This window comes from Parambassis ranga, chromosome 20, assembly GCF_900634625.1.
Source record: "Parambassis ranga chromosome 20, fParRan2.1, whole genome shotgun sequence".
NCBI classification, from domain to species: Eukaryota; Metazoa; Chordata; class Actinopteri; family Ambassidae; genus Parambassis; species Parambassis ranga.
This window is the reverse complement of record NC_041040.1, coordinates 14,602,943-14,622,455: the sequence shown is the minus strand read 5'-3', so window position 1 is coordinate 14,622,455 and position 19,513 is coordinate 14,602,943. Positions and strand designations below refer to the sequence as shown.

At 41.7% G+C, this 19,513-nt stretch overlaps 1 protein-coding gene across 5 annotated transcripts in view; it reads left to right on the top strand.

The window, feature by feature from the left end:
• asap1b (ArfGAP with SH3 domain, ankyrin repeat and PH domain 1b) overlaps positions 1 to 19,513 on the top strand; it is a 47,591-nt gene that overhangs the window by 9,271 nt on the left and 18,807 nt on the right. For all 5 annotated transcript variants that reach the window (XM_028432823.1, XM_028432822.1, XM_028432824.1 and 2 more), the window contains exons 2-8: positions 8,280 to 8,352; positions 10,212 to 10,357; positions 12,268 to 12,342; positions 12,766 to 12,815; positions 12,982 to 13,111; positions 16,628 to 16,713; positions 18,761 to 18,836. In XM_028432823.1, coding sequence (XP_028288624.1) covers positions 8,280 to 8,352; positions 10,212 to 10,357; positions 12,268 to 12,342; positions 12,766 to 12,815; positions 12,982 to 13,111; positions 16,628 to 16,713; positions 18,761 to 18,836 — 636 coding nt within the window. The remainder of the gene's footprint in view (positions 1 to 8,279; positions 8,353 to 10,211; positions 10,358 to 12,267; positions 12,343 to 12,765; positions 12,816 to 12,981; positions 13,112 to 16,627; positions 16,714 to 18,760; positions 18,837 to 19,513) is intronic.

The following is a 19,513-nucleotide window of genomic DNA, read 5'->3' as shown; positions in this document are numbered from 1 at the left end:
GTAATTCAATAACATCAAACACACACTGCTTATACCACATAATACATAAACTAGCTGACCACTTCATTGTACTATGAAGGAAAGCCAGTTAAGTCTGAGCCTTGTTATGCTTTGATCAGTGTTTGCCAGTCGATTAAGGACTATTTTATGTTGTTTGTGCATCTGTGTTTCTTTTGTAATAATAGTATGCCTCCCTAGGTCCCCTTTGGCATTAATAGAACACGTAATTAAATCCAAAAATCATCTACTCATGCATTTCTTTGTCTAAGTCTTCAAACAAAGGCATTGCCAGTCAGTCATTTTGAGATTGTTTTGCTGCAAGCCTCTGAATGTGGTTGTGTCACCTTTGAGTTTCAGATTTGCCCGGAGGCCAACATTTCACTCTGCTGCTGTTTTAGCGGTTTCATGTCTGATAGAAGGACGATGCTCACTCTCATGTTTTAATAATGACTGCCTGACAACTAAGCATCATACGAGTAAACGTATACTGCTTGTTTCAAGTTAGTTGCTTGCGGCCTGGTGCAGCAACGTGTGGGTGTGATTGTGAAAACATCACTCAAAAACATTAAGTGGGCTGAGAGAGTGCGAGCACAGCTGAGGGAAGCCGCCAAACAATGTGTGAATGTAACACTGCTGCATGCACGGCTTAACACGGCATCGGTTCCTGCAGCAGAGACTCAGCCCTTCTCACAGCCTTGGACGCTGACAGAAAAACACACAGCTGAGCAAAGTGCAGAGTGTGATGTGAACAGCAGAAGTGATCACAGCAGTGCCTAATGAAGTAATCTTTTATTGACTTCTCTTAGCGACAAGTATCATCAACAGGTTTAGATTTGTTTATAAGATAGAAGCTAGTCGGCTAAGTGGAGCAAAAAAGGAGACGTAAGGGGAGTGTACTGGTTGTTGTGGCCCATAAACAACATACTGTGCATACTTATATCACCACAGACATCGACTGAAGCCTTCCAAAAGGTTTTTGTTGTTTTCCTTTTATTTGTCTGTCTGCAATGCTGCTAATTCAACACAGAGTCTGTTTTATTCTCTGTCGAAGGAACATTACGATATGGTGATGCAGCTGAGAGCAGGGATTGCTGAATTTTCATTGTGGTTTGGACTTCCTTGTGGGACATTCAAGTGCTAATGGGAGGTTGCCACAAAGGGGAATTGAGAGTCGGTTGCTGAAAGGCAATGCATCGATAAACTTTGTTGACGGAAAGTCTAATCTAATGGAAGACAGAGAAAGCTGAGAGCAAGGCATCAAGATGCTATTAGTGTTTGAAGGCAAAGTGGCATCTGGTTATGTTGTTAAATCCTGTTTCTTCACATGCTGTGCTCACTCAAACAGCCCATTTGCTACTTGGTTAAAACCAGGTATACAGGCATGTTAGAATGGACACATTAGTGGTGCTTCGAGCTAAAGACACACTCTTGGGAACATTACAGACTTGGCCTATATTAACTAGGCGTACGGTTGTAAGGCTTAGCATTGACTGTGGACTTGTGCATTAGGTTTGACCAAACTGTAATGTCTTCATTCATTAGCATCATGTCTTCAAGCTAATAACACAATTTCAATCATTTTCAAATACAAAGTCCATTCAAAAAAAATCTAATTTTATGTTGATGGATGCTCAGGATCCTAATTTTCCTGTAAGCTGTATTCTAACTTAATCCTGTCATGTGGGCGCCCTGATACACCTCCTAACCAAAACCACAACCACTGGCAGCCCATCACTCTTCTGTCTTTCTTTCTTTGTGTGAGAAATAGGCCATCTGACCTCAGCTGCTTTTGGAAATGTTACATCCTCTCATTTTTCCCATTCCTCTTGTTTGAGCTGAAGGCCTCTCTCCCTGGCTGCAGGCACAGAGAAAGGGATGTGCATTTGTTTCCTGCCAATGAAAATGGCTCCCCACCCTTCCTGCTTGAGTCATGCCACATAGACTCAACTAACAGGCAGACAGAATGACTTGACAGACACAGACAGACAGACTTATCTCTTATTCTTTGTATCATTATTCTGACAGACAGACGTATCTCTTATATTTATTATCATCATTCTGACAGAATGAGCGAGGCTGGATTTTATGCTGTTTATATATGTTTATGTATAGAATCTGTAGATGAGGGCAAAAAGGAAATGAACATTGTGAAAAAGGAAGCAGCGACAAAACACAAGTTTGTTGTGGAGGATTTAAAAGTACCGTAATTTGATGATCACTCATTTTTAAAGATGCCACTGCAGATGTTTTTTTTTGGTCCTGTGTCTGGACTCTTAGGGGGAAATCCTTTGATAATTGTTCCTTTTCCTGTTTTCTATTTCTAGGAAATCATTTGCATTTTAGCGTTTCTAAGGAATTCAGTGTCCGCTTGCTGCTGGGTAGAGGGTCAGATCTGCCACAGTGGCACCTCTGACTTGCAGAGAACTGCTGACAAACACAGAGCTGGTTAGTCACAGCAGCTTCACGCAATCTCCACAGCAAAGAATGTTGAGCTGACACGCGAGACTGCCAGATCACATCGCCATGGTAACCACACAGCCATCCACCAGTGTGATGCCAAATGTCGTTGAGGAGAAGAGAGCAGTTCAAAGATGCTGTAAGGAGTGGATGAGGCCTTCAAAGACAGCCGAAGAGCTTGTTGTTTTTTTATTTTCTTCAGCTGTCAGCAGAGAGCAGTTGGTGTCATTAGAAGGTCTCCTCAGACCCGGGACAGGACACTGACAAGCCTGGACGCTTCCTGCTTCCTGTCAAAGGACGGCTGCAGGGGAAGTGGCAGGGCTGCTGAGGGAGGATAAGGCCTCGGGCAGGAAGCGTGAAGCTGAGACAGCCTCCAGTCAGTCATGCCCGGTCATTTTAGCCACCAGGTTGTGACCTCCTGGGCATGACTCTGAGTGTTTTTGGGGTGTTTGGAAACCAGGAAGTCAGGCCGTGTAACCCCTTCCCGTCACTTTAGTGACATTTAGTAAAGGGAATAGATCTTTTTTAGATTACTAATACTATTAGATGACTTTTAAGATTGCTTTTTGGTTACTTTTTCAGCGTGTAAAAAGACTCTTATAGGTTTATATATAAAATAGTCAGAAAATTATTTGCAACAGTTTAATATTTGAACACAGCTTTCCAGCTGCAGCATGTGAAAACAAAAGTTGGGTCTCCTGGGTGAAGGTGAGGTGTATGACTAGCTCCTCTGCCACCACCTCCACCTTCCAAATGCAGCCTTTTGCACAGTTCTGGCTATTACACAGGCCAATAGAAGAGAACAGGCCAAGAAAAAATGTATTCATCTGACAAATGAAGAGCCTTTGTGGTAAAACTATTCATTTTTACTCTGCTGTAGACCAACATGGCTATTATGCACTTTGATTGGATTGCCCACAGTATCATCAAAAAGTGCATTCCTTAGCTCCAGATTTTGAACTGTAGACGTCCTATGCACTTTCAAGGGTGTTTATTTTTGACTGTGTTCCTGCTGCTCACAAAATCTGCTCTTACTCAGGAGCCATGCCGCCCTTCACCTCCCTTAAGTCGGCCCTTGACCTCTTTGGCTCCATCTCTGACTTCTGCTTTAAGAGCATTCTGACACTCACATGTTGAGTTTCACAGCACAACTGGTCCTTTAAAATGGTTGTTAGTAGAGAAGTACCGCCCTGTATTCTTTTCTCGCCGACAGAAATTGTCCGTTTGCATCACTTGCTGTACGGGTGGAGAGACGAGTGACCGCAGATGTTTTGGCATTGCCGTACTTCCTAATCCCCCCATGGGTTGAATGGGAGCCTGCCATTGGCTGCTGGCAGATAAAAACAGTCCTTTGACTATATTCAATAGTTGTCGGCCTTTTGGAGAGCAGAGTTTGGATGCATTCTTGCCTGTTGCCAAGGGTTTGAAACACTGTGTGCCAAGATAACACGATTTCATTGATTTTTTTTCTTCTTCTTTCTTCCCCCAAACGCAGACAGAAAACAGCTTTAATGAACAATCCCTCCATCCGAGTCGCATCAGTCACATGAAAAGCAGCAGCTAATATAAAGACATCCATTTGGATTTGTAAGCTACTCTAAAGCAGTATAAAGCAGTTACTTAATCAGATTTCTTTGCTGTTCTAATGTGTGGTTGTTTGGACAGTCTCACAAAAATGTAAATAAGGCGACAAATCTGTAAAAGCATGTTCGTGTTGAAGCTGAAATTTTAATTAAGCACACAGACAGAGCTGATTATGGCTGAGTCCTGGGTGGCGGTGCCAGCTGCTCTCAACATGAGCACCACAAAGGTCAATCTGCCTGCTCAGCCTCTGCAGTGTGCTCTTCATCCTAATCAGTGTGCACTACAACCTCTGAATAAGCACCGATCGCCTGAGTGACGAGGACGGGGCTCAAAAAGAGACACTTTGAGAGGAAGCTGGCTTGTTAGTAAATGTTTTAGCTGTTTAGATGTCTAAACTGTTAAAGTATCACTGAACCATTTATACTGTTAGACAAGATCATCTTATTAAAGTCATGTTGAGTCAGCGTGACTACACATATCCTTTGCCCCAGTCCTGAACATGTAGTTTAAATGTAAAGACAATATGTGACTAGTGCTAAACTATAGTCTTAGCTTGAGATGATCTTTCTATTTTTCGTAAGATTTACTGGTGTTGTAAGTGAATTTATTTTTTAATAAAGGATTATCGTTTCTTATCTTCCTGGTGTGCTACATTGCATCTTAGTTATTGGCATTTGAACTACTTGAGTCAACGACCTTTAGGAAGAGTTAAAAGTGTTTTGTAAAAAAAAAAAACTGAGCTGAGTGTTTGTGCGTTGTTGTGTGTCAGGTGACCAAAGTGTTAGCTACACGTTGTTATCAGTGTCATACTTAACAGGGTCTTCTGCTTTTAGTTACCAGTAGGCCAAAAGTTAAATTACCATTTATTCCGATAAGTGACAAACCAAAAGTAACTTGTGATCAAGTGAATAAATGCATTCTAAGATCAAGGTTACCCAGAGAATAGATGACGTTTGCCTTGACGATTATATAAAACATATTTTCTAACCTAACCAAGTTATTTTCCTCAGTGCACCTTGAAGAAACTTTACAACATAGTTGTTGTCACTATAGGCCTGTTTTAACTGGTTTAAGTTATATCTCACAGATAAAGATTTCTTTGTCATTGTGGATGAATTCAGAATGTGTGGTGGTGTTACAGCAAGATTTGATTTTACGTCCCAGTCCCACACTTTGTAGTCTTTGTAGCAGTATGTCTTCTGGAGACATAAACATCCACAGCTACTGTGTGGATGTGTCTGTAACCAAGAGTGCAACAAGTGAAGGTAAAACCAATCAGGACACCTCTCAAGCTCAGTGGCCACCATCTTGGCTATAAAGCATAAGGGGAGGGGCGCCAACCAAATGTCCTCAGAGGAAGGTGCAGCTGTTGCAGTCGGGACACTGTAATGTAAATGTTACATTTGTGCATTTAGTTTTTCATTAAGCTCCAGCCAACATACCACACCAGCACAGCCCTCTGCGCTGCTTTAATCAACTCTGTTTTGTAGACTAGTGGCTCACAGGGGTCACAGTAAATATAACCCCTCTGGTTTTCATTCTGTTTGAAGATCTTCATCATAGTAATTGTCAGCATAATATTATATACAAAGACAGTACTGCCAAGATAAGGGTACTATTAAAATTTCATTTGTGCCATTGGTTAGCCAAACAGACATGGGGCTAAGTAATGAGGCAGCATGGGGAGGTATGTGGCAGCAGAGCCTGTTCCCATGTGCAGAGGGATCAAAGGCCTCGGCCCTGGCAGAAAGGGCCCTGCGGCAGCAAACTACTCCTGCCATAATTGGGGAAGAGCCATGTAAAACTGACACAGGGAGGCCAAGGACGGCTTAATTATGTTGTGAAATTTAATTAGCCCATTGTTGTGTGTGTGTGTGCCACTGCTTTTAACCGACTGACCTTGATGTGATGGTGTTTTTGCTCATGTTTATCATCTGTTATGAGCAAGCGTGGCAAAGTTATGATTTCATTCCCCGTGGTGACAATGGGTGGATGTGAAATGTGTGTGCTGTCAGGACAAATTATTCCCAAAAAAAACCATCAGATGTGTCGCTTACATTTTAAATCTTGTAGCAGAGACAGGTACAGATTTGTGTTGGTGTGTTCCAATTATCCGAGGTGTTTCCTGCTGTAAATGAAGCAGTCATGTCATACGGACAGATGGTGTGCAGTGTGATTTTCTTGTTGCTGTTGTTGTACAGAGTCTCCAGGTTGTTTAGCTCACCTCAGGGATATGTTCTTGACCTCAGCACTGTTGTCACTGCTTTCTTATCGTGGTATCAAATAAATGCCTGTTTTTCATTTATAAGAGGAATATACAATATATGTTTTAGAAGGCTCTAGGGATGTATACATTTTGGATACATAGTGATGACATTAGTACATGCAAGTCAAACCCATTGAACTTGCTCTCTCTGTATTTATTGAGTGTGAGCTCACTATGTGTTATTCTTGGTTGGCTGCAGAGACATTAGTAGTAGGTGTGGCTGGTTTTTAAATTTAATACTAAAGGATGACCTAAACTGGTTCACACGACACAATTCAGGCTGCGGTTTTATCACCAGAATGTCCTCAAATGCACCAGAGGAAGACATTTCCTAACTAATAAATTTGTATTCTGTTTGTTTTAGAAAAATACCGACTAACACTTGGCGTTTGTCTTCAGTACAGAAGATAACTAATGTGTGTCAGCAGCACTGATGGAAACATGCATATGGGCGAATCTGCTCTTTTTTGGTTGTGGACATTTTTTGTCGTTTACACCTAAAGATCAGTATGCTGGTGTCGAGGTTGAAGCAGCAGTTACTGTACCCCTGTAACACAGTCAACGTCCTCCAAGCTGGTTGCTACTATTTCTATATTTTGTTGAGACACAGTATTTCTTAGAGTATTTAAATAGAGTGTAACTGAAAAATGTGACAACAATGGCAAATTGATTAATCCCAGAAAAAAACACTGATTATTGAACATAATTCTGCTCAATAATCAGAGAATTGTACTGATCATAGTGTATTTTGGATTAAAAAAAGAATCCAAGTTGTTGAGTTTTGGAAAACTCAACAGAAGAGATTTAAGATGTGTGATAGAGGAGGAGGAGGTCAGTGACGGTCAGAATAAAACAAATAAAGTCATCAGTTAAGGTCATCAAAATCTAACGTTTCACTGAAGCTTCTGGCAGTCCAGAGGTGACAGGGTAGACGTGTGATCTCTAACAGGCATATGTGAGTTATGGGGTGTGTTTGAATGTGGTGTAACTTCAGATGTAGTTGTTATTTTCTCTGGCATCAGAGTGAACTGCGCGGCGCGGCCACATGATGAGTTTTTCTTGCATGTGGATGATGTTTATGATGATGAATTTTCCTCGCGTGAAGCCGTATTTTTTTCGTGCGAGGGGTGAATCAGTTTCAGGGTCACACTCTGCTTTTGTATCATATTTCTAACAAGAAGTTTGGTTGCTGGGCAATACGTTTAGTCAGTGTGCTCCTTACAACTAAACTATGCACTGGAAGGAAGCAATGCAGGTTGATTTGCACAGACATACATATAAATGTGGAATTGTTCGGTTTGTTTGTTTGTTTTTCCTGCTGCTGTTCTACAGTCTGAGTGAAAACATGCACTAGTGTGTGCACAGACACATTTTTAACTTGAAATAATCACTGATGTGACTTTTACTTAACTTATTTGTCCTGTTTAATTTTAATGTTGATATGCACTGTGACCTTAAGATAAGAACATTTGAAGGACAAAGTTACTTTAAATGTTTGCTTCATTATTATTTTGAAGCAGTTTGTGCATCTAATCAATACATATTTCAAACATGGCTGGTTGGTGCCTAATCACTATTTTAACCTGTTAGAATGAAGGAGTTAACTTGACTGATGATTTGTCGGTATCATTTTAGAACAATGTGGCGATTTAGAGTCAAAAACATGTCAGTGCATTAACGTGATTAATTTTTTTGGCAATATCGCCCAACCCTACTTCAAGGTGCATAAACTCTGTGCATTAATCTCAGATTTTTTGTTGGGCATCAGCGTTTATTTCTAATTCAGTCCAATAAAGAGCCAAATGTTGATACATTTGGATATACTGCCTTTTCATTTTGCTTATTGGAGGTCACAAATGCTCAAATAAAGATTTATGTCACATTCAGATCAAGAACTCTACCTGTAAATCACCACATGACTCTCAGGTTTGCACTACTTCAAGATTACAGTCTCATCTCCTTCTCTCCACAGGCTCTGGACCAGGACCGAACCTCCCTGCAGAAGGTGAAGAAATCAGTGAAGGCCATATACAATTCAGGTCAAGGTGAGAGACTTTCATTTCTAAATTTATCAGGCCTGATTGTGATTTGGCTTATGCTTAAAAAAAAAGAGTCTCCACAGGATGCTAATCCAGGTTTTCTTAAATATCTCGCATATAAATGAGAATGGCTTTTCTGTTGGAACATTGCCTTTTGCAGGACAGATGGTGTTTTGAGTGTGTGTGTGTATCCAGGCTGTCCCAGAAAACCAACACCTGAGTTTGTTTTGCTCGTTGCTGTGACATGGATCCTCAGTAATTTTCCACTGAATACTTCTGAGAGCGGCCTCCTCCCTGCAAATTGACAGTTTGGGATGTCTGTGCCTCAACAGAGTTTGTTTGTTCTGAAAAAAGAGAAAAGTTTACCTTCTCATTGTTACACTTCTAGAAGAAAAGGCGGCTGTTTAAGAAGTTAGCTGCTAGTTACAGGTGTTTGTTAAGTAAAGAACTTTTTGTGCATCCTAGAAGGATAAGTTACTCCTTAAGACTTAATATGATGCAGCAGCAGTAAGAAACAAACCTGCGTGCTTGGTTGATTGGTTCGGGCTTGACTGGTTTGTGGCTGCTTTCTCTGTTCACTGTAAATTTAGTTTTATTAATGTAAACCATGTTTCCTGGAAAGCTGCAGGTTGCTCACACATCTTCTTCTTTTAAAAAAGAAAACTATGATTAACCTGAATCCATATAAGGAAACTGTTATGCTCGGACTGTATTATTATTCCAATATAACCAAAATGGCTGCTGCAGGAGTGAGCTCTGCGGGGTTCCTCCTTCACCTGACCTCCCTCTCAGGGTCTCCTTCAGATTTGGCAGCAGTCTCAACACCTCCCTCCTCCACCTCCAACTTAATGACAAGGACAGATGGATGCTGCTGTTTGACTGACGGTTCCAGCAGAGTTCCACAGACCTGGAGAACCACACATCTTGTTGTGATGACATTAACTGTACAGAAAGACGACTTGCTAGTGTCAAAACTTCAAAAACAAACGTCTCAGTGGAAAAGAGCTGATCAAAAGTCACAGGCCAAGTTCACATGTGTCTATCATTGTATCGCTTGTGTTGCTGCTCTGCTGATGGAACTTTCCATTGCAAGATCTGCTGAGTATTTCTGCCACATCTGTGTTATTGTGAACATCACTGGGACAGATTTATAAATCCGTTTGTTCCAGGTGTGTCTCATTTCAAAGCAGACAGAGAAGTGTTTGTTTTTCTTACTTTTGATGGCATTCATGGTTATACAGGAAACTGTGAAAACTCTGAGTCATCTGGCCAACAGCAGCTGGGTTGGGTGTTGATGCTTTTATTATTTTCTCATCTTAAAAAACTCCTTTAGTTTAAATTGTCTAGGTGTTTGATATTTAAAACAATACTCCAATGTCTGTGCATGGCATTGCTAAAACACACTTAGACTCATGATTACCTGTTAAACAGGATCAAGGATGCTTCCTTCAGGTCTTCAGGTCCTTCCATGGGCAAGCAAGGCTGCCTACGTGTATTAGGAGAGTTCATCATGAGTCTAACAAGGATGCACAGTGCGTCATTTATAAGGCCCCACCTTTTGACATTGGAGCCATACTTTCATAAATATGACAGTGTTTTTAGGGCTCATATTACACCGTCAAATAAGCCCTCAGCGGTCCTTTTGTTTGACTCCTGGCCTGCTGGAACTTTATGCAAAATGCTAAAAATTCCTAGAAAGTCGCCAAAAAGCACTTTTTCCTAATAAAAATGGCCATTTTCAAAATGTCAATTATCGCATTCTATGATTATATACTCAGGATATTGCTGCTGGTCACATTCAGTCCTCTACTTATGAAGCTATCATGCTAACTGACACGTCTTTTTGTTTTTCCCCCCTGTCACAGATCATGTCCAGAATGAAGAAAACTATGCCCAGGCTCTGGACAAATTTGGCAGCAACTTCATCAGCCGGGACAACCCAGACCTGGGGACAGCTTTCGTCAAGTTCTCCTCCCTCACCAAGGAGCTGTCTGCCCTACTGAAGAACCTGGTGAGTCCAGCATGTCAGCACTCACAGTGTCATTAAAATGGGAGACCAGCTGACTGCTGCTGCATTAATGGGTGGTCCTTACTTGTGTAAGTGGTTTAGGATTTGGGTTTAAAGTGAAGATTAGGATTACACTAGGTGAAGGGTTGAGGTGAAGAGGTGATTGTAGTCAGTAAAAGTAGATGTAACGCTAGAAGCATATGCATTTTTACATCTTCCAGCTGAGTAAGACTTGTTCATCAATCTCTACACTTGTTTAAAATTCATCTACACAGTCAAAAAATCCCATCATCACAGCCTGACAGGACAGCTGACTGCAGCTACTTCTACCTCTGTGCTATGTATTGTTTTTTTTCCAGACAGGCCCTTATCATCCTGCTGTGGATTTCCCCTGACGTTTCTGTTGAATAATGTGTCCTGTTTGAATTCTCTGTGAGCGATTGTTGTTGGAAGTAGAGTCAGACCCCACATGGTCTCTCTCTCTCTTCCTGTGTGGTTGACGGCAAGATTAGACTCCGTAAATACGCTCGGCCAAACCAGAAACAACTGTGTCACACTGAAACCATTCACGTGTTGGCACTCCCTGCATATTTAGAGAAAGCAGAATGATGTCCTCTGTTCTTCTCTGTATATAGTAGTGTTGTCTTTTTCGTTTTGAGCAGCTCATTGAGTTTTTTACACTTCAATAACTGCGCCCTGAGGGCAGCTGGTATGTGCGTGTACTCCGAATGAGTATTGATGAATGTTGCTTGTCCTAGTTGCCCTACATGTGTTATCAGCTTAAACGTAAAGATTTTACAGACAGATTTGGCCGCGCTTTCTGTATTTTCTCACAGTTTTATTTCCTTTCTGATAATAATGTTGTTAGAGACAGTGACGGTTTCCAGGATGGGCTGTTAGAGCACACGGGCAGCCGGCCAGTGAAAGATTGATTGTGACGTTATCCATATGCAAGACAGGCACTTAAGAAGCACATTAGCGCCCATTAAGCGTTGTTTACTTCCTTGACCATCGCTGTGTGTCTGTGCAGACTTGGCCAACAACAACAGGGACTTAAATGCTTAGTACTGTTGTAAATGACCTTGCTGATCCGAATGGTTAGAGCTGCTGAGCATAGCTGGAGCAACCTGAGCTGCTGGAAACGTCAAGCTTTTGCTAATTCTTTTGACTTGCAATTGTGCTGATTATTGTTTTTTCAGTCAGCAGTAGCAGGACTGTGTTGATGCATTGCAGTAAAGGTTGAAAGATGACACTGGTTTCTTTCTATATTTCTCCTACCATAAAAAGAAAACTAAAACTGATAGTGTGCTCATCCTTTTCTTAATACTTGGCAGCTTTTCTTACCTTAAGCTTCAAGCACAAAGTCCCCACTGAAAGCTTTAAAGCTGCAATGTTCAATATTTTCATAAAACATCAAATGAATGGATGAATGGAAACGGTTACCTTTAGTGACAAACCCACACAGAATCATCACCTGACTGCAGGTCCTTTCAATTTAGCATCTTTCAGCTAATTGTTTTTGGGGTTTTACACACACTGCGGTTCATTCTGAATACTTTTATCACAGCCATCATGACCACCAGAAAAAGTTGCGATAAACTGCTCAACACAACCTTAATTATGCATTATTTTAGGCCCAAATTTAAAGAGTGGTTGAACTTTGAGCTCAATGGGGACTGACTCACTCTTTGATGCAAATTAGTAAAAAGCACATTTGCTATTTTCAGCTGAGGAGCAGATGTGCGGCTAACAGATTAACACTGGTGAAACTAGTGCTCAATGACCCGAAAAAAATTAGTTATGTTAGGCAAAACTTTTCTGTAACATTGGTACATTGTTCCAGTCCATCTGACAGTGTGTTATGATATATATATATATATTATATATATCACTCCTCCTGTGTCCTCTTTCAGCTCCAGAGCCTGAGCCACAATGTGATCTTCACCCTGGACTCACTGCTGAAGGGTGATTTGAAAGGCGTGAAAGGGGTAAGATTTACTGTCAAACTGTTTGTCTTCCTGCTGCTGTTTTTTCTCTCTCTCTGGCCTGTTCTGGGCCCCCCTCAGTGGTTCTGCTCAGCAGTGGGCCGATAAATGCCTCGTCAGCACATCTCTCTGTATCCATCTTCTGACTTCTGTGCTTGTGATTAACAGTGCTACAGGAGCGACAGGGGAGGTGGGAGAAGAACTCCCCTTTTTAAACCATAGCACTGTAAATCTTGCAGAAGTAAACACTGCCTTTGTGTTGTGCTTGAGGCCCGTAACTGGGTCACGAACCCTTGATGTTGGAGGTATGAGAGGAGGCGTGGTTGTACGCAGGGCATCCAGTCTTGGCCTCAGCTCTGCAAATAACTACGTCCTGCGGAGCCCTCTTTGTAGTTTGCTGACTCTCGTCCTTCTGTGTTTCTACAGGACATAAAGAAGCCCTTTGACAAAGCATGGAAAGACTATGAGGCCAAGTTGTAAGTGTCTGTGTCACTCTAAGTCATTATATAGTATGGAAAATGGATCAAACGCTGTAGATAATATGTGGCTATATTGTTGAACCCTCCAGGATCATCATAGTGTGAGAAGGCTTTGTTAAGAGAAGAGCGTCGGTTTAGTGACTTGTCCTTTCTTCTGTGATAGTACAAAGATAGAGAAGGAGAAGCGAGAGCACGCCAAGCAGCATGGCATGATCCGCACCGAGATCACCGGGGCCGAGATCGCAGAGGAGATGGAGAAGGAGCGGCGTCTCTTTCAGCTCCAGATGTGTGAGGTACGTAATTCAATCAGTCCATTACATCTGGCCGATTCTCTGGTTGTTTGTCCATGAAAGTGATTTGTTCTGGCTCGCATTGTGATCTGACCTCAGCCTGAATAAGGTGTGATATCATTCTTAAGAAAAAAAAAAAACCCACCCATCACCTTTGGCTTTCTGTTAGCAATGAGCCTTAACTACATTAAAAGCAACCTGAAGATAACAGTGTTTATCAATTCCAGGTTTTTGTGCACAGCCCTGTGGAATGAACGTCATTATTCAGACACAGATCACACATTAACCACTCCGGATTATAAACCTTCACGTTTAAACCACGTTAGGCCACAAAAGCCACAAACTTATCGGTCAGTACTTGTGTGTGAGGTCTTGTGTGGATTTAAGCTGGATTTTAAGCTTGCGCTGACTTGATTGGAATAATTGATATCAAAGCTGTAACACATGCAGCTCCACATGAGGAGATTTCCATTGTGCCAAAAGATACAGCTGTACCTACATTCATTCATGAGAAAGGTATGAATTCACCACTCTGATCTTCAGCTCTGGACCCGAACAGGTCCAGGTTACAGTGATTATGTGACAGTGTATAAGATTTACAAAAGGAAGTGCAACACAAAAGCATGACATAAGTCAGAGATTTATGCTAAACTATCAGACTGTTCGCCTGTAGTTTAAGTGTTTACAGATGTTGTATAAACTTGTTTGCTCTTGCGCCCTCTTTGGTATTAGTGCACAAAGTCTGAATTAAAAGAAATCTGACAGCGATAATTAAGTGTAGAACAAATGTGAGCTCTTTATGTGCCCATGTGAATCAGAACAAACTGTTGGAGCTCACTCCGCTTTGCCAGAAACCCTGTCTAGTGGTGGGTGGTGACGCCTACGCCTTGTTCACTGTTTTATCCTGGTAGGATTTTTTACTCATATTACATAATGGACCAATGGCTGGTGCACTGCTGTTAGTTGTGTGAATTATTCACTACAACACACAGTCCTTTTGTGCCCTGCCATGCTGCTCTGGTTCTTCTCAGTGTGATTCTTGCCCACATTTTCCACCTGTGTACTAAACGGTTATTGTGTTACAGAGCATGTGCTGCATGGCTCAGTCCCATTCATTTACAGCTAATGTTTTGTTGCAAGTGCCAGTAACACGAGAATATGACTGATGGAAACAAGACTACACCTAGCATTTCTCTACTCACAATGACAATGCTAACCTAATTTCCCTACGGGGATTACTAAAGTTAATCCTAATCTTAATCTTAACATGCTGATAGTTAACAGGTTTACCATGCGGGTCAATGTAGTTTAATGTGTTGGAACAGTTGCACATTGCACAACTTGAGGGTTGACATGATGCTAACATGCTCGCAGTGATAATGCTGATGTTTGCCATGTCCACCAACTTGTTAGCCCACGTTGAATACTCAGAGTTGTGTTTTTGGCCATGTGCAATATTCCACTTAGCAGTAAAACTGTAGTCGGCTAGCCAACCTCTAAAATTGAACTGAAGAATGTTTGCATTGCTGGTTCAACGCTTAACCCAGCACTTGAAACAGACTCCCCTTTGCATGATTATAGCAGAGCCACTCACCAGTCGCAGCATTATCCAAATTTGCAGCCCGCCTCCGGTTGCTCACGCTGGATGCCAACAAGCGAGTTGTAACTCCCACATTACATTTATTAGCGCTGGCTTCCTCTTTTGTTGGCTTTCTCTGCTCCAGATTTGTACATTTCTAACCATGTTCAGAGTTTTGCATGTTTTGTGCTCTAACTTAGAGTTTGCTATGCTGTATCCTCACAGCACTGAGTGAGTCCTCTGAGCAGGTCAAAAAAGCTTTCGTGGCTTTGGCTGCTTGTTTCTAGTCCAAACTTACTGTAAATGCTAGTTTGATGACTCTGTGGCTTCTAGAGTATATTTGTCTAAGCATCAAAGGGCCGAACATAACTGGCTTGTTTCTGCTCGTGTATGATCCGTTTGAGCCCAGACACAGTTCAACAAAGAGGCCAAAGATAATGAGTTTTAAAAGCCAGATATTTTACAAGCTGCTTATGGATCTGCAGGCTCATTAATATTTATGTTCAAAGATGGCAGCCCTCTTCAGATGATGTATTTCAGGGCCCTGCTGGGTCGGAGATGTTTGTTTTATAGAGTTTTGCACACATCCTCTATGTGCTTTAAGATGAATTAGCTTACGAACATCACTGGCTGTGTTATTAATTATGATTTGGGTTTACAGATTATTCATCAATGTGATAAATAACTTGGTTAAAAAGACATTTAATTTCCAGGGTTACCATTTTTAAAGGGAAGTTTAGCTCATGAAATGGAAAAATTCTGATGTTTTTAATCGTATAATCACAAACATCAGATATTACCCGACTCAACAGTCAAGAGGCTGTAAATATCTGCTGCTGCTGCTGTGTGTGGGGCATTGACTGCAGTCAGTGGTACAATCTGTTCATCCCACTTAACCTCATTTCTCTGTTGCGTGCACTCTCACGCTCTCACACTCGCTCTCTCTCTCTCTCTCTCTCTCTCTCTCTCAATGTTACTCAATCACCAGATTACTGGATGCTCTCACTCTCTCACCCTTTTCATCCTACGCTGTCAGTGAAGGAGTGTGGAAAGGCTGGGCTCAGCAGGCTGCATTATATTCTGCCCAGACACGGAAGCAGCGCAAACGTCGCTGCTCATTCACACAAAAGAGTCCAAACACGCACATGCAGCAGCGCTCTGCGGCACACTGAACCCACACAAGCCTCAGACAAAATGTGGATAATCTCCCATCCAGCATGCACTGTCAGGCAGACAAAGGGGACAGCACACGCACGCGTACGCACATGTACGCGCGCACACACACGCACTCATGCGTTTGCTAATGCAGATGTATCATGATATAAGGAGCAAATTGAAAGTGTATGTTGGTGCCAGAGGCTTTAGAAAGGCATTGTGTAATAGATTAAATTTAACTGTGGAGCTGAAAGTGGTCTTTTGCCATGACTCTTTGTAAATCTCTGTGGATTGGCACACTGTGGAATCAGTTTAAGATTAAGATTATCTTTTATTCGTGTGTGTGGCAGGAGCTGTGTCTGAAGACACTTATTTTTTGAATCCTCAGAGATCCAGACTGAGTCTACAAAGCACTTCCACTGAAGGCTTTTCCTCTTTTTTTTTCAGAATGCTTATCTAAAACATTTCTCATCACCCTTTTGAAACTTTATATAGATCAAGGCAGAGGGATGGTATTCTCTTGTTCTACAAGGCATTTTCCACAGTATTTACCAGTCTGGTCCCCACTCCCACAGTGTCAAAGCAGGGCTGGCTCATACATCAAAGACTGCAGGAAGCATATGCACACTCAGATGCGATTATCAAGTGTGTATATGGCAAAGCAAAAGCCTTTGCTGTCTGTGTAAGAGCGCTGCCATGTTATACCTCATTATGCCTATAAATCCTTTAAACATACCCTGAATTTCAACTCATGGCTGAACTCTGCACCTCTCCTCTCCCTACAGTACCTGATCAAAGTAAATGAGATCAAGACCAAGAAAGGAGTGGACCTTCTCCAGAACCTGATTAAGTATTACCACGCACAGTGCAAGTAAGTACCACCATAATCCCACTAACACAAAAGCTTCCCTGTCATGTGCATCACTCAGGAATATCTCAGAACAGAACATGCAAAAGGGTGATGTTTTATCTCTCTTCCATTATTTGCAGCTCTTGATGTCAGTTTTTCTACCTCCTGTGTGATTCACAGATCTGGAGGGTGCACAGTCACATATAGCTCTCATAAATATGCACAGTTCATCATAGAGATACGCTCTGACAGCCGACGGGTTTGGTGGGTAAATAAAGTGGGCGCTCTGCGTACCAGAGACGAAGCTTACGGTGGCCTGTGACAGAATGACAGATTTTCTCCCAGCATTGCTGTGTCCTGTCATAACACTGGGACAAAACAATATACTTCCCTGCTTAATCTGTTCAACCTGGGCTTTGATGGATAGAAACACTGCAGTTGTGATGGATTAGAAGTATTAAAACCAATGATGGAGGGCTGAAGGAGGACGTGACTACTTGCAGCTCAAGAACCTGTTTTTGTTTAAACCACAATTACAAAACTTGCAGATTCAAAACTAATTTTTCTTCACTGCACTGAAAACATGTGCGCTAATGTGAGTGGACAAAAAAGTTTATATGCAGTCAAATGTAAGTATGCAGTGTGTTAGATTTAAAGTGCTCATTTAGCCTATCAGTGTCAGGGGTTATGTAGTAATGGACTTTTTAATCTGGTGTCTGTGCAAGTAGCTAATCCGAAGAGGGGAACAACTGTAGTCATGGAGACTGTTATAGAGACCAGGAGTATGGTGGAGAGTCTCATTGAAAGTTGTTGTAATTGCCCAGGAGAAAGTGTCTGATTAAAGAATAGACTGTGCATTCAGAGGACAGATCGCAAGACATGTGATGACAGGAAGAAACATAACACAATGCTACTGCCTCTAAATACATAGAAAATCCCCAGGCAACTCTGAGGCAATAATCTACTATCAACACTGGCATGTTTGTGTTCGTGTGATTCCACTCACTACCTGAAGGGGGAAGCCAAGGTTCTACACTGTAGCTTTAAGTTTTCTCTGTAGACTGTAAATGAAGATGGGTGACTCTTCCATCATGGCACCCACAGGTTCTCTCAACAGTAGCCCTGAAGCTTAATGTAGAAGTTGTGTTACTGTTGCTGTCTTGGCCTGAGTCCATCTAACTCCCACTTAATCCATATATGAGCGAAAAGGTCGAGCTGCTAACACATTTATTCATGGCAATGACTTCATTTCTCAGCCCCAGAGGTTGAGTTTGTTCATGATTCCTTTCAGACTGATCTCATTCCTTATCTTCATCATCTTTTCTTAATCAATGCTAATAATAAAAGGATAAACACTAATTTTGATGGAGGGAATTATTGCATTTTTCTATTACCGGTAAATACTAATGTATTTCTAACTATATAGCACAGACAAGTGTGCAGGAAGTCGAAAAGGTTGAATCATCCTCTATAAGTGCAGTTAAACTATACATTACATTCTGATGCTTTGCAAGGTCAACAGAATGATAAGAGAGATGCATGTTGTTAGAGGAGAGATGTGGGAAAAAACAAGCAGAGAAAATGAGCAGAAAAAATCATAGTAAAGAGGAAGGGAGATGGACGTTCCTATAGGAAGGAGAGTGGTGGGTAGGAGGACAGAGAGAGAGAGAGAGAGAGAGGGAGGGAGAGAGGGAGGTCATTAGTGGTGATTTGCGGCTGCAGCACAGCATCGAGGTGTGTACTGCTGACAGATCTGTAATAGATTTCAGGATGTGCTAAACACGTCTGCAAATCTACCCAGGGCTTGGCCAGATACAATTTCTGTGCCAAGAGCCAAAGGTGCCAGAACAAGCCAAGCTATAACTTAAACTGCCCCAATCCCTCTCTCTCTCTCTCTCTCACTCACTCATCCTCACTCTTGCTCTCTCGCTCTCTGTGACCTTCATAATGACCGAAAGAAGCAGATTGTAAAGCATGACATTTATTAAGTAGTGATTTCCATAAATGGCTGAGGAGTTATCTCATGAATGATAATGTCAGAAGCTCATATGTATCCTCTCCTCCCCAGTTTCTTCCAAGATGGCTTGAAGACAGCAGATAAGCTGAAGCAGTACATTGAGAAGCTGGCAGCTGATCTCTACAATGTAAGCGCTCACATTGTTTCTGTTCGAAAGAATGACCTGATCATTTATGGCAAAGCTGTCTGGAGATGGATTTAAGTTTCATGCGTCTCCATAATGCGAGTGGGATCAGATGTGGACACAGCTAGTGATACGAGCACCAACCCCTGCCACACTTATTGAATGAACATGGACTTCTGCACTTAGCGTGGCCCAGGACACATCTACATTCATACTTTTTAAAGAAAAATTGAATGAGCACTAAATGAAATAATCAAAATAGTGATTATTTTATAGAGTTTAGAGTTTATGATGTATCACAGGCAGACTTTGGAAAAGGGTAGACTGACTACTTGTCACAGTTTCTGCTCTGCTTTCTCCCGAAGCAGTGGATTTATCAGATTATCTTGTAGTTGGAAAACTAGAGAAGCTGATCCATCTGCAGCATGACCTCGCGTGGGAAAGTATAAGTCAGACAAAAGATCCACACACCGTGCTGATTGCATCCAGTAAGCTCAAATTAACAAAGTTTTGATCTAATAGAGAGCTTCATCTCACACACTTTTATTCAATTAGCCTGAATTGGCAGCGATCAGAGCACTCAGTGTGTTTCATTTGTCTTTCAGTGGTTTACTGTTGAATTCTGTACCTGTGCATTAGATGGCTCTATGTAATCAGAAGTACTCTCTCCTGGTGTGTGT